Here is a 13,732-nt window from a genome sequence, read left to right as displayed (position 1 = left end):
ATTCTTAGGAAAACCAACCCCGGGCAATAATTAACATGGATGCTGACCGGTTCTCTTCCGCAGTGTATAACTCTCAGGTAGAGCCCAGCGAGTCTGTCCCCTTCTTGGGTGAATTTTAGTGACACACAAGCATAAAGCCCCGCTTAGAAATCGCGGGGAAGCCTCAGCTCAGCCCTCGCCCGTCCCTGTCAGCTCCGCCGTCGGCCGCATCGGAATAATTTGCTTATTCCCAGCCGGAGCGGTGTGTGTTCTTGTCGGCCTTTTAAAGGGGAAAAGAGGGGGAGAGAGGAGAAATGTGAGGGCAAGAGAAACGCGCTGTCGTTAAGATGGCAAGGAGCTTCCCCAGCCCCGCTTTGCACTTCTGTCATCCTGAAGGTACAAAACCTCAGGTCCGTGCTTTTCCTGAGCTGAGCGCCTTGTTCGAAAGAAAGAAAGAAAAATATTTTAAATGAATAACAATAGAAAAGGAGGGACGGGGGAGGCCATCTCCCAGGCGGGGCAGGGCACTGCTCCTGCAGGACGCGGCCGCGGGCGGCTGCGAGTCCATGCGTTATAATTCTGCGCACTTGCTCCAGACTTTAGGGTATTAGTTGCTTTTAGAGCCGGGTTTAAGGCTCCGTTCCGGTCCCCACACAGCTGCCTTGTCAATAAGGATCTGTTCCAAGCAGACATTCCTTCTGGGAGGACATTGCAGCTCTTTAAGACTTCATCTGCAACATCATAAGTACTAAAATAAAATGGCAAGGGAAAATTACCAGACACATGGTCATGGGATATAGAAGCGCCCTGACTCCAGCGCACATAGTAAAGGCACTGTACAGACTGGGTGGCAGGGGCTTATTTTAAACAGCCCCGAGGCGCGAAGTACATGGGAGAAACAACAATCCGGATTTAGGGAAAATCCCGGGACCGGCCTTTCCCGTGCCGAGCCGCACGGCGCCGTGCCGCGGGCAGGGAGCGGGCAGGGGAGCGCCGCCGCCCCGGGTCCGAGCCCTGCTCCGCCTCGGCCGCAGCCGGGCTGCTCTTCCCTTCCAGCATCTGAAGTCCAATAAATCCCAACGTCTCTGGCGAAGACAAACAGGTTTTAAAGAGCCCCGCGATGGTTATTAGCACCCGCGGAGCGCACTCGTTCTTGAATCAGGAGCGTTCCGGAGTGTGCTTAAAACGCGGCTTTCGACTTATCTAATCAAAGATAAATACAGCCATAAAGACACCCTCTTCCCAGCGCTCCCTGCCCTTATCTCACCGCATTGTCCTCATCTCCCAGCCCGGCCCTGCTACCGACAATAGATTACCTTTGCTAAGGGAGCCTAATTGTTTTCTAATTTTTCAAATAATTGCTTTTGAGCGAGGTGTGTAAATGAGGATGAGGCTAATTAAAGCGCCGCCGGCCGGTGCAGTTTTGCCACCCGCCGCCTGCGCGGCTTCCGCGGGGGCTCCCCGGGGCCGCCCCGACCTGCCGCGCCGGGACCCCCCCGCGGCCCAGCGGCCACAGCGGGGGCAGGGGGGCCGCACGGGGGTAGCGGGGGCGCACGGCCCCGCGCGTTATTTAGCTACTCGCTAAAACATTATTTATTCATCCCCAGCGTTAATGTAATTAAATACGGGCCGGCTTGGCAGGGGACGGCGGGCGGGCGGGGGAGGGGGCGCAGGGGTTTGGGACGGGGGGTGGGGGGAAGGAGAGTGGAAGAAAGAAAGGCGAAGCCCGCCGGGAGCAGCTTCCCCAGGGATGCGCCCGGGGGGTGCGGGGCGACGGGGCGCCCCCCGCAGCCGCCGCCGGGGCCGCACCCGCGCAGAGGCGGCGGCGAGAAGCGCAGCCGCGGCGGCAGAGGCCGGGGCCGGGGTCCTCGCCGCCAGGCCCCGCCCGCCCGTGCCGAGGCTCTGCCCGCCGGGCCGGGCTGGGCTGGGCTGGGCTGGGCTGGGCCGGGCCGGGCCGGGCCCGCCGCGGCGGGGGCCGAGCCGCGGGCGCCCAATCAGCGCGGCGCGGGGGCTCGGGCGCTTTAAGCGCGGCGGCGGCGGAGCTGGGACAAAGTCCCCCCGGCGCCGCGACGAGCATCCCCGCTCGCCCGCCCCCGGCTGCCGCCGCGCCTCCCCGCTCTGGGGCCGGGCCCAGGACCGGGACCGGGACCGGCGGGCGGCTCCCCCCACGCCCCTTCGCCGCCGCGCTCCCGCGGGGTGCCCGCCACCGCCTCCTGCCGCTGCCGCCGCCCCTCGGCCATGTCGATGTTGCCGTCGTTTGGCTTCACGCAGGAGCAGGTCGCCTGCGTCTGCGAGGTGCTGCAGCAAGGGGGGAACCTAGAGAGGCTGGGCCGGTTCCTCTGGTCGCTGCCGGCCTGCGACCACCTGCACAAGAACGAGAGCGTCCTGAAGGCCAAGGCGGTGGTGGCCTTCCACCGGGGCAACTTCCGCGAGCTCTACAAGATCCTGGAGAGCCACCAGTTCTCCCCCCCACAACCATCCCAAGCTTCAGCAGCTCTGGCTGAAGGCACATTACGTGGAAGCCGAGAAACTGCGGGGCAGACCCTTGGGCGCCGTCGGCAAATACCGCGTCCGCCGAAAATTCCCTTTGCCCCGCACCATCTGGGACGGCGAGGAAACCAGCTACTGCTTCAAGGAGAAATCCCGGGGCGTGCTGCGGGAATGGTACGCCCACAACCCCTACCCCGTCCCCCCGGGAGAAGCGGGAGTTGGCGGAAGCCACCGGTCTCACCACCACCCAGGTCAGCAACTGGTTCAAGAACCGGCGGCAGCGGGACCGAGCGGCGGAGGCGAAGGAAAGGTACGTGCCGCCCCCCCACCCCCTCCTCTCGGTTCTCCCCCTTTTCTCCCCGCTTCCCCGTGCCCCCTCCCTCCCATCCGTTCTCCCCTTTTCTCCCCGCTTCCTCGTGCCGGGGGCGACCGGGAGCGCGGCGAGCGCCCGGCGGCGGATGGCGTGGGAGCGGCGAAAATACCTCGCTCCTTCCAAATCCCAGTTTTTCCTAAACCGCGTTGCGGTTTGCCCCTCCGTGGAAACCCAAGTGGGTTTTCCACCAGCGATCCAGCGGACCCAGCTCCCCGCCGCTCGACCCCACCTGCCCGGGGGAGCTGCGAGACCCTCACCGGCCTCCTCAGGCCGCTGGGCCGCCTTTGTTTGCTGCCTGCGGTCCCGGAGCCCCGGGGAAGCGGGCGGGTATTGCCGGGGATCGGGCAGGGCAGCTCCGAAGCCCGGAGGAGGAGACAGATGAAGCTCCGGGACGGAGAAGGGAGGAACCGGAGGGAGACGGGGATGGAGCCGCGCTGCCCGGGCCGAGCCGCCGCCCCGCACCGAGGCCACCCCGGCCGGTGCCGCTCGCGGTGGCCTCGGTGCGGGGCGGCGGTTCGGCCCGGCAAAGCAGCTGGCCACGGAGGGCATCGCCCCACTTTTTGTCTCCTCTGGCAACCTCCCCACCGAGCCTCCTGGAGAAAATCCCGCACCCTGCTCGTCCCCGAGCTGCGCTTTCACTTTCAATTAAAAGAGAAAAGTCGCCCCCCCAAAATCCCCCACCTTCTCCCACTTTTCCGCCTCACCCAAACTAGCGGGCTGTGCGGTGTACACCTATTTCTAGGGGGCAAAAAGAAACGCGGACGATCCGTTATGATAATATTAGGTGCTTTTTTCCTGGGGAGAGGCATCTGCTCCCACGATGAAATCAAACGCGAAGGATTTACTGGGGGCATTAGCACAGCGCCCAGCCCCGGCGCTTCCCGCCCGCCGTAACATCCCCGTTGGGGTTTTTTTTTGTTGTTGTTTTTGTTCCCCCCACCCCCACCCCCCTTCCCCAGGGAGAACACGGAAAACAACAACGCGGCCACCAACAAACCGAACCAACTCTCGCCTCTGGATGGGAGCAAACCCCTCATGTCCAGCTCCGAGGAAGAGTTTTCTCCTCCCCAAAGCCCAGATCAGAACTCGGTCCTGCTCTTGCAGGGGAACCTCAGCCACGCCAGGAGCTCCGGCTACACCCTGAGCGGCTTAGCCGCATCCCAGACCCCTCACAGCCTCCAAGGCCACCAGCTCCAGGACTCGCTGCTGGGACCCCTCACGTCCAGCCTGGTGGATCTGGGATCCTAAAGGCCCGCGGCGGGCGGGCGGAGGATCGGGAGAGGAGGTTCTGCTTGGGGACAGAGGCTCTGGGTTGTACATAAAGGACAGCACCCGGTTTTACAGCTCACCCGCTGATTCTTGACGGGACTCTCGGCTCTTTTCACACAACCCCACTTCGGCTCCTGGTCCAGTGTCCATGTCCCCATCCCCCCCCCCCCAGCGTCTCCCACTATCACCATGATTTTTATTTTTTCCACGTAGCCAAACGCAGAGAACGGCAGAAACCCTCAGCCCTTCGAGTTCAAACGAGCTAGTCCCAACGGGAATTAAAAAAAAAAAAAACAAACAAACCCAAAAAAACCCCCAAACAACAAAAAAACCCCAAACCCACAACCAAACAAAAAAAAAACCCCACCCCAAACAAAAAAACCCAAAACCAACTAAAACAAAAAGAACAACCAAACAACCCACTTGGACCCGATTCCAGCCAAATAAATCCCAGTCCCGCAGCGCGGTGGGGCAGGGGCGGCCGGCGCATCCTTGCTGCAGCCCGGCCGGGTCCCGCGGGGCCGGCGAGGAGCCGGGACTGAGGCAGAGGGAGCGAACCGCAGTCCTGAGCCCTGTGTTATAGCGGGATGAGGGAGGGGAAATTACGTTTACATTTTTCATATTTAGCCTTACCAGAAAGATTTCGATGTAGTTTAAATTTAAAAAAAAAGGGGGGGCGGGAAGCAAAAGCTGCAGTATTAGAGTTTTAACAAGTGCCTATGTCTTAACGCGGCTGTGCGAGGCAGTTTGCGAGAGAGCTCCCGGGGGCCCGCGCCCCCAGCTTCCTTCTCCTCGGTGGTGAAATGCATCGATGTGGCTAAAGATTAGGATACTACTAATAAAAGTCGACGGCCGTTTCCTCCTGAACGAGTATTCTTCAGGCTGTCCCGCCAGCTCCACGTCGCCTGCTCCCGTCTGTCCCCGTTCACCGCCTTCCTCCTCCGGCTTGCAGAGAGCCCGCGGACGACGCTGTCTGTCTCGAGTATTTGTTACCAAAAATCGCATGTGCTTTCAGGTTTATTTTCTATTGTACCTAAACAGTCTAAATTAAACAACGCTGATGGCAGAACACCCAGGCTGCGCTTTTCTTTGCAAGGGCCAGCCCGTGTCCCTCTGGCCACCCTTACCCCCCAGCCGACAGGCTGCAGCGGAGCCGGTGCCTTGGTACCCGAGGAAGGATGGGGACAGGGGACCCGCCGGAGCGCCTCGCCTGGGGCCGCCCCGTGGGAGCCGGGCGCCCGGCCGTGAGGGAGCGGCTGCCCCCCGCCGCCCACCCCGTCGGGGCCTCGCTGCGGCCCGGCCGCTGGTGCCGGTCCCCCCTGTTAGCGTTTTGCATCATTAAGTGCGTGTTTATTTAAGTCGCTGCCGTGTTTGTTCTCGGGGTCTTGGGCCGTGGAGAAATGTCACCCTCTGCAGGAGGGTCTTGCCGGGCCGGAGCGCTCCGCGCCCTCCCGCTCGGTCCTCAAACGGGCCCGCCGGCAGCCGGGCACGCTCCAGAACCCCCCGCGGACCGCCCCCCCCACCCGAGCCGGGACTGGGCGGCGGATCCTTCCCCCCCCCCCCCCCCGCCCTCTTTGGCTCTGGCTGCGGGGAAGCCAGGGGCCCGGGGCCCGGGCTGCGGAGATGGTTTCCCTCCTCTCTCCGGCCTGGCACCGGCCGCCCCCTCGAGGCGCCTGGCCCGGACCCCGGCGGGCTTCCTGCGCCCACGACTCTTTGGGGGAGCATGGCCGGGGCAGGGGGGGGGGGCCCCGCCCCCGGGGCAGAACCCAACGTGGCTCCGTGGGAGCAGGGCGGAGGGCGCAAATGCCGCGCTTGAGTGCGCAGACTGCGCGGGTGGGAGGGCATCTGCGACCGCTGGGGGAACCGAGGCAAAACCCGACGTCGGGGGCCGAGCGCGGAGCCCCCTCCGTCTGCAGCGAGCCCGGCCCCGGCAGCCCGGCCGGGGAGGGGACCCGGAGTCGGGCCCCGCTCCGCTCCCCGCGGGCGCCCTGGGGGGACGGTCCGTCTCGTCCTCATCGCCCTTCCCGGGGACCCTCATCGCTCTTGCCGGTGGCCCTCACCGCCCTTCCCGGTGGGCTCATGCAGCCCCGCCGTGATCCGCCATGAAGCAGCGCAGCCGCCCCCAGCGCCTCGGGCAGAAAGCGGGGAACCCCCAGGGAAATGAGGGAAGGTTTCAGGGTGAGCAGCCGCGGGCTCTGCGCCCCGAGGATGGATAAGCTCCAGCTCCAGGAGTTTTTTCCAAGCCATGGGCTCGGTGAGGAGGAAGGATAAATATTGCCCGGGGCTCCAGCCCCGCGCTGCGGAAAAGCCAAGCGGGGACTCCCAAACCAGGGGTTATTTTCAAAGCAAACCGCGCAGAGGCGCTTCCTGCGCGCAGGCAGTAGTCAGGGCTGACTTTCGGGGGCGGGGGGGGGGAAGAAGCTTCCAGGGGGTGTCCCCCTCGCCCACATCCCCCCTTCAGTGCAGACCGGGGCTGCTGCCAGGCCCGCCGGCTGCAGCGCGACACCGCGCAGCCCGGCGCACGTTGCGCCCCCCCGCCTGCAGAGCCCTGCCCGCGCCCCGACCCTCCGTTTCCCTGACAGGGCGAGGAGCGAGGCTACCAACAGGCGGGTGGTGGCGAGGAGGGGTGGAGGGTGCCGAGGGCCTCCCCGGCAGGGAGGTAGGACCGGGGAGGCGCTGGAGCTGAGCCAGGCACAGGTTGCTGAGCTGTCCTCGGTTAGGCTTGACCTCGCAGCAAGCTTTTCACAGCAAAGTCAGCCCGGGGAGGGGCAGCCCAGGGCTGTTTCTCACCTAGCTCTGCTTTGTATTCCCACTGGCAGGAAGGAGTTAATCCAACCCCCCACCCCCCAACTCCCCCTCCCCGCTCCTGCTCACCCCCCAGGACAGATTTCACACTGTGTCCAGGTCAGCCAAAAAAGGGGAGGAAATGGAGAACAGCGGAATGATTAATTCTACCTGCTTTTCCCATGAGTGATCACCTGCTTTCGGGGTCACGAATAGCAGGTAGCTCTCTCAGTCTCCAGCTCTGAGAGGCTCATTTGTTTGGTGACAGCTGAGTGACAAGACCTGAAACCCGAGCCCTCAACTTTGCCTGATGTGTGGATAAAACCCTGGATGTTCCCTCAAACATTTCAGGAAATGAAAGTTGTAACGCGATCCCTTGTGCGCCCACATCTCCCCCAGCAACACACAAAAGCTCAAAGGAACCTTCTCGGATTAAATTCAGCCTGGAGAGGATGGAAGGAAAATGGAGAGCAGGCTGAGAAAGCTGGAACTGGCAGGCTTTTCTTCAGCACTTATTGGAAATGTCTGTCCAAAGCAGGGATTTAGAAAGGTCACCTCTACAGTAAGCGTCTCTTCCTCCGGCAGAGTCAGGCGGGCAGCCTGCTTCTCCCCAGCTCACCTCTGCGTCGGGGGGCAGCCCAGAGGAGGGGGGTTACTCTTAGATTCCCTGAGCAGGAAATTCAGTGTATAAAAACAAACACCAAAGGAGAAAGCCAGCCCCCCTCCTCTCTCCTCATTTCATTTCCCGGGTCACGCTGAGCCAGCGTTGTCCCATGCACGAGCTGCCTGTCTGCCCCTGCCCCTGCCCGGCTCCCCTTCCCCAACACCCCCTGGCCCCGCAGAGGGCCAGGTACGGTCCCTCGCTTGGCCCCCACAACCCTGAGCCACGTGCTGGCAAATCCTCCGCAGAGGCCCTTGGTGAGGAGCCGAGAGTCGCTCAGCTGGTGGGTTTCAAGACAACATTTCCAGGCCTTGCTCCCTAAAGCTTGTGCATCCTCAGCTGCCACGCTGGGAGCCCAGAGCTGGGATGCGGTTTTGGAGACCTTTGTGCTCTGTGTCTTTGCAGACAAGGCCTGCCCAGCCAGACGTCAGAGCTTCATTTTGAGCACATGGGTTTGGAAATGTCAGTGGCAGGAAAGAGGCAGGGTGTGCGGTACAGGCAGCGTTGGGCCAAGGCATCTGGACAGCCTCCTGCCCGGGTAGATGGTTTTATCCAGCCGCCTGTCACCAGACAGCCAGTGGCTGCTTGTGCTGTTACCCGGCCTGAAGATAAAGTACTATTTAACAATTGTTTAACTGTTATTGAAGTGCTTCGGACTCTGCAGACCTGTAAAGAAAACAGCACGTGCCCTGAGATAACTCTTCACCTCTGAGCTTCTCCCTTACTCCTACTTTTCCATAGAGAGCAGCTCATGGATGGTGCGCAGGTGGAAAACCTCCCTGGCTGCCTACCCGGAGTGCTTCACCACCGGTGATTTTACACCTGAGGAAGAGCTCGCTATGGGGTGAAACTGCTGGAGGCTGGGTCTCTGTAGACGCTGCCTTGGCAGGCAGGTGCTCTAACCTGCCTGACACACCGGGACGTCTTTAGCAGCAGTAAAGGTACAGCCGGTGCAGTGCTTGGCTGGCCTGGCTGTGGCAATCTGTCTTCAAGGGTGGATTTTGCTATTCCTGCTTGGGGTCAAAGCCATCAGGTTCTCTGAGGGCACCAGGTGCTGTGTGGGGAGAGTAGAGGTGGCGGAGGCCGGATCTATGGGAACTTTGGTTCAGCTCAAGTGTACACAGTAACCTGAGACACCGTCATCTTTCCCAACTGGACGTGGACACAATTTTAAATATGGAAACGGAGGAAAATTTGCTTTAATCTTCAGGCAGAGAGAGCAAATTACCAGGTTCCCCAGAGATTCTCAGCGCTCACCCTGACAGCAGTTGGATGCTGTCTGGAAAGTGGGCATCAGGCTGAACCCCCACCCCGTGTCACCCTGTCCTTTCAACTGGTCTTGTCTCCATGTGCAGGAACGTTTCCTCTCTCTCTATGGTTTTTGCTGTAGTATTTGCTCCCACCTCCCCAGATTTTAAACAGAGGTTGAACTTTCTCTGAAGCATATAATCCCAATCCTAATAATGAGGTTAAAGAGGCAGATTTAGTTCAATTACAATTTCCTGTTTTCACTTGTCCAGTGCTTTTGGACAAAACCTCCGTGGGCAGAGCAGCTCCTTCCCAGCTCTGCCTTAGCTTCTCATCCACAGCCTGGTTCTGCAGGGATCAGGATTGCTTTGCTGCAGGGCTCTGTCCAGTCTCTGACAGCTTTCGGCCGTGGTAGAAAAGGTATAGGAGCTCCTCACGCCTGCCACTCAGGGTGGAAGAAAGGAGAAAAACATCTTTTTCTGACTTAAGGATGGAAAAGCTTTTAAGCTAATAGCTGGAGCGTGTATTGGCTCTGATTTACAGGAGGGAAGACTGAGACCCAGGGAGACAGCAGACCTGCTGAAGGTCAGAGCAAGGGCAGATGACAAAGCGGGGAGGGTGGCTGCCCCACGCCGGCGGCTGGTGCTCCGCGCGCCCACGCTGCCTCCCTTTATAGCCCCCATAATAAGTTGCCGCAGCTTATCATTATGTAATACAATATTCCTAATAATACAAGACAAAACCAATTGACTAAAAAACAATGCCAAATGAGGCTTGTGGCTAACACTCCCTGAAGAAATTGTCTCTTTTCTAGAACTGAAAAAAAAAAACCAACCCCAAACCCAAGCAAATTAGAAACAATTGAAAAATGAAATCACATCTGCAAACCATCAGGGCACTTCTCCTGAGCCCCGAAGGATGCCTGTCCCCTCCTGCTGCTCCTGCTGCCCTGTACGGGGTGGTGGGTGCCACGGGAACCCACAGCACTGCCCCTGTGGGCACGGGAGGGATTTTGTGGCAGTGCCAGGGCCGTGGACAGGCGTAGCCTTGGCGTGTGTCTCATTGAACAGAAGAGCTGTGTCATGCTAGAACAAATCAGAGATGTATTTAGGGAATTAAGATCTTCGTATGCCTAATCTCCTGGAGCCAACGGGGAAGCAGGGAGAGAAAGAGTGCAAGAGGGAGGGAAAACCAGCTTAAAAACTGCTGTTCCCTTCCTGCGAGCCCTCCAGGGCTGGGCAGAGGCACCCGCACAAAGAAACTGCAGAACTTGCCCAAGCGTTTGGCCACGGGCTGCTTGGTTCTCCATAGCCAGAGGTTGCGTTCTGCCTGCCTTGGAAGGGTTTCCCTTCAGCCCTTCCTCTGCAGGAGCAGAACTGAAGCGAGCAGGAGCCAGGAACAGGGTGCGGGCTCAGCAGCACTCAGCTGCAGGGGACACTTCTGTCCCCCAGTGTGGTGACTTCCAACCCTGTTCCAACCAACACAGGACCGTTGATGGTTTGCACCACATGCTGTTTGCAGTGGAGCTGGGGTGGGGATGCCCTGGTCTGCTCCATGCTCCTCTGGATGTCTGGCATCTGTTGGGTGCATGGGGGTGAAAGCACATGGTGGTTTTCTACTGCTGGGACAGCATCACTGCTGCCACTGCGGGAGGGGGAGATGCTGAGGCTTGAGCCAGGAGGAATCTGTTGGCTGAAGTGCCCTGCAAGCCAACTTCCCCAAAGACCCAGGAGGTGCTTGACAGGGATGTGAGATTATTTCTTGGAGGGAAGAGTGCAGGTAAAGGATGTGGGGTTGCTGGAGCTGTGCTGTCCCCAGGAGACACGGTGCGTAATGAAGAGGACAGACATATTCGGTGAAACATGTTGGCCAAGAAGCTGATGCCACCCTGGGCTGTACCAGCCCCATCTATTACCTTGGTGTGCAGAACCTGCTTCTGAGGCCTCCAGGTCCGAAGGGTAACTTGGATGAGGTTCAAAGAGCCCCCAGAAGGGCAAAGGCAAAGCAGGGCACGGGAAGAGAAATCTGCAGTCTGCTTCCTTGGAGACCCCCACCTCTGCTCTGCCTCTGAGCTCCCCACCTACAGGCAGGGCTGGGGCTGGAGGACACCTTCAGCAAAGGGGCTCTGGGGCTCTGCTGCTGGCCTGCTCAACTGTCACCAGCCGGTGGGAACTTGGTACCAGGTGGGGGGACGACAGTGTTGTGGCCAAAGCCTGTGACAGCAAACATGATGATCATGGTAAGGATGTCCAGCAGCTGGTCACCCCCACTACCCCACTCTGGCCTGCACCCACTCATGGCCTAATTCAAGCCTAAAAGGGAGGTGTACATTTTAGCAGGGAGAAGAATCAACCCCCTGCACTGTGATGAGTTTCTAGGAGATGTTTAGCAGGCTTGATCTGGGCTCATGGCACACCAGACATCCAACCAGGTAGTCACAGTGGTCCCTTCTGGGTACTGGGTGTGTCAGGTTTGGTAATTTATCCTAGAGAAGGAAAAGAGGTAAGTTGCATGATCTGAAGGCATCAGTACAAGGCAGATTTCTTAAAGTCCTCTAAACCAGGAGAAAAAGACACAAAAGGAGAAAAAGCTGTGGATAGAACCGAGACCTAAGGTTTTCCAACAGCAAGGGGAGTTCAATGCGCACATGATGGCTCCCATGCCACTGCAGGGCTAACTTCAAACTTAAAATGTTTTCTGAAAGACACACTCACACTCCAACTTGCATGGTGACTTTTTATGCCAGGTCCCAGTGACATCCCAGAGCCCCAGCACAGAGGTTGCGTGGGTGCATTCAGTCCCTGCTGCTGCATGCCCTTGCGTGGCACACGAGGGGACTTCCCTGGGAGAGGAGCATCTTATGGCATGGGATGGGACCCCCACGTCAGCACTGCAGCATCTGCCGTCCTCGGATGCCCGAGTCTCCGGGTCTGCACCCCCAGTGCTCTCATGAGTGATGGCTGGGGGGCTTTGCGTTGCTCAGGATGCCTCTCCATCCTCATCCCCCTCTTCTGCCAGGGTTACGGAGCCACAACTATTTGCTAATGGCCTCCGCGGAAACTGTATATCCTGCCTTTGCAATCGGAGACAAGGTGCCCACGCAATTGCCAGATTTGAAAGAGGAGCTGGCAGGAGGGGAAGAGGCCAAAACGGGTGTGCCGAGGGAGGGGGAAATCACATCCATCCCAAACTGGGGCCCATCCTATCCTTGCCTGGAGAAGAATCATAGTGGGATGGGGGGAAAAACGCCCTATTTGCAAGAAAGCTCTGAAGGCAGTGTGCAAGCGGCTGAGGGCTGAGGCCAGGCTTAAACCGAACGTCCTGCCCAGTGATCCATGAGGAAGGCTCGGCTGCTCAAACAATGAGCGGGGAAAGAAAGCTGAAATGATGGTCACCGGGAGAACCTGAAACCCGCGGTGGGGAAAACAAATAAATACAGCGAGTGAGGAGCCTTCCCCATCCCAGCTGAGGCAATCTGCGCTTATGCAACCCTACCCCAAGGCTCCCTATCTCTGTGTACAATCTGGGCTGATAAGATTGTTCTCTGCTGAAAATCAAAACCACAGGGATTCCAGGCAGCTCAGCCGGAGTCAGATTGTCCACCTGAACACCGGGGCACTTTCATGTGGAAAAATAATCGCACGGTTATTTTGCTGTATTAAAGGGGGAGGGGGGAGGGAGAGAGGTCCTTGACTGGTTTGGAGTACTTCCCCAGTTCTGGATGGATGCAGCACGACAGGGATGCCGGTGAAGGACACCATCTCAGGGGTGAGATGTCCCCATGGGGTGACAGTTGCTGCCTGACGCCCTGCTGTAGGAAAGCAATGGGCTCTTGCCCAAAGTTGACTGGTTTTTAGTAAAACCCCTTTCTTTTAGGGCCAAGGGACTTGCAATTGGCAGCTCTGGTGCAATAACCCTGCAAACAAGAACCATGTGAGTGATGGTGGAAGCAGTCATCGCCAGCAAGGCATAGGCCACTTCTAACATTGTTTGGGTGGAACAGCACATGGTTAATATCTACACTGAATGGGAGACAGAATACATAAACATATCATATATGTATACATGTATATATAGAGATAAATGCACTTGATAGAGCCACTCCATAGAACAACTTGTTCCCATGAGCAAGATGTGCAGGATTAGATCCGTGTTTGTAGTTATAAAGTAGACATCATTTTTTTGTATCTACTGTAGTTCAAAAAGCCTTGTTTTGGGGCACGTGCCTGTGTCTGGCTGATGAGATCCCTTCTGCTCTGAATGCCAGGTCAGTCCTTCTCTCAAGACAAAACTTGTTATCAAATCTTGTCCAGAAAAAAACTTATTTGGGAAAAATAGCAACCAGGGATTTCTTGGTAATGTTGGAGGTGGCACCTCCTTCCACTGAGATGGGAATGGGATGGCCTGATCCCGCAACCTGCAGCAGATGCAGGAGCGTAAATGCCCACCTGAAACAGCATTTGCATTTATTTTGCATGTTTAGCACCAAGTACTAACTATTTTTGAGTTTTAAATGCTTCTGAACGAATATGTGTAGCGGAAATGTCCGCTGGAGTATTGGATGAGACAGGCTGGGGAGCTGGGGTCCTAGTTCCCTACCAGGTCCCTAAACCAGCGACAAATAGACACCCCAGTGAAAAGCAGTTTCGAGTGCTATGTCTATTCCTATGCGTCTTGCTCAGTTGTTGCAGCTTCGCAATTGGCATTTTCCTGGTGCATTTGTGGCTGGTTTTGTGTCTCTCTCTGCTGCAGGAATGACCATGTGAATGAGCAGGGGATTAGCTCGAGTGGGGTCCAACAGCTCAGGTGGGCTGGTCTGGACACGCAGCATTGTCATCTCAACAGACCAGCTTGATTAAAAGTGAACAAGAGCCAGCGTTCTGCCTGCTCTAACATCCCTCCACATCCCTGAGGTCCCTCTAGTTACA

The 13,732-nt window shown here is 58.3% G+C and overlaps 1 protein-coding gene across 1 annotated transcript; it reads left to right on the top strand.

The window, feature by feature from the left end:
* The first annotated feature begins 1,945 nt into the window (after nucleotides 1–1,945).
* SIX1 (SIX homeobox 1) lies at nucleotides 1,946–5,180 on the top strand. Its single transcript, XM_027793083.2, is given in 4 exon segments — nucleotides 1,946–2,445; nucleotides 2,447–2,662; nucleotides 2,664–2,779; nucleotides 3,802–5,180. Coding segments are annotated over 4 exon segments (849 nt in total). The 5' UTR covers nucleotides 1,946–2,217; the 3' UTR covers nucleotides 4,091–5,180.
* Nucleotides 5,181–13,732: the final 8,552 nt, after the last annotated feature.

Source organism: Falco peregrinus, chromosome 1, assembly GCF_023634155.1.
Source record: "Falco peregrinus isolate bFalPer1 chromosome 1, bFalPer1.pri, whole genome shotgun sequence".
Lineage (NCBI taxonomy): Eukaryota > Metazoa > Chordata > Aves > Falconiformes > Falconidae > Falco > Falco peregrinus.
This window is presented reverse-complemented; position numbering and strand designations above follow the sequence as displayed.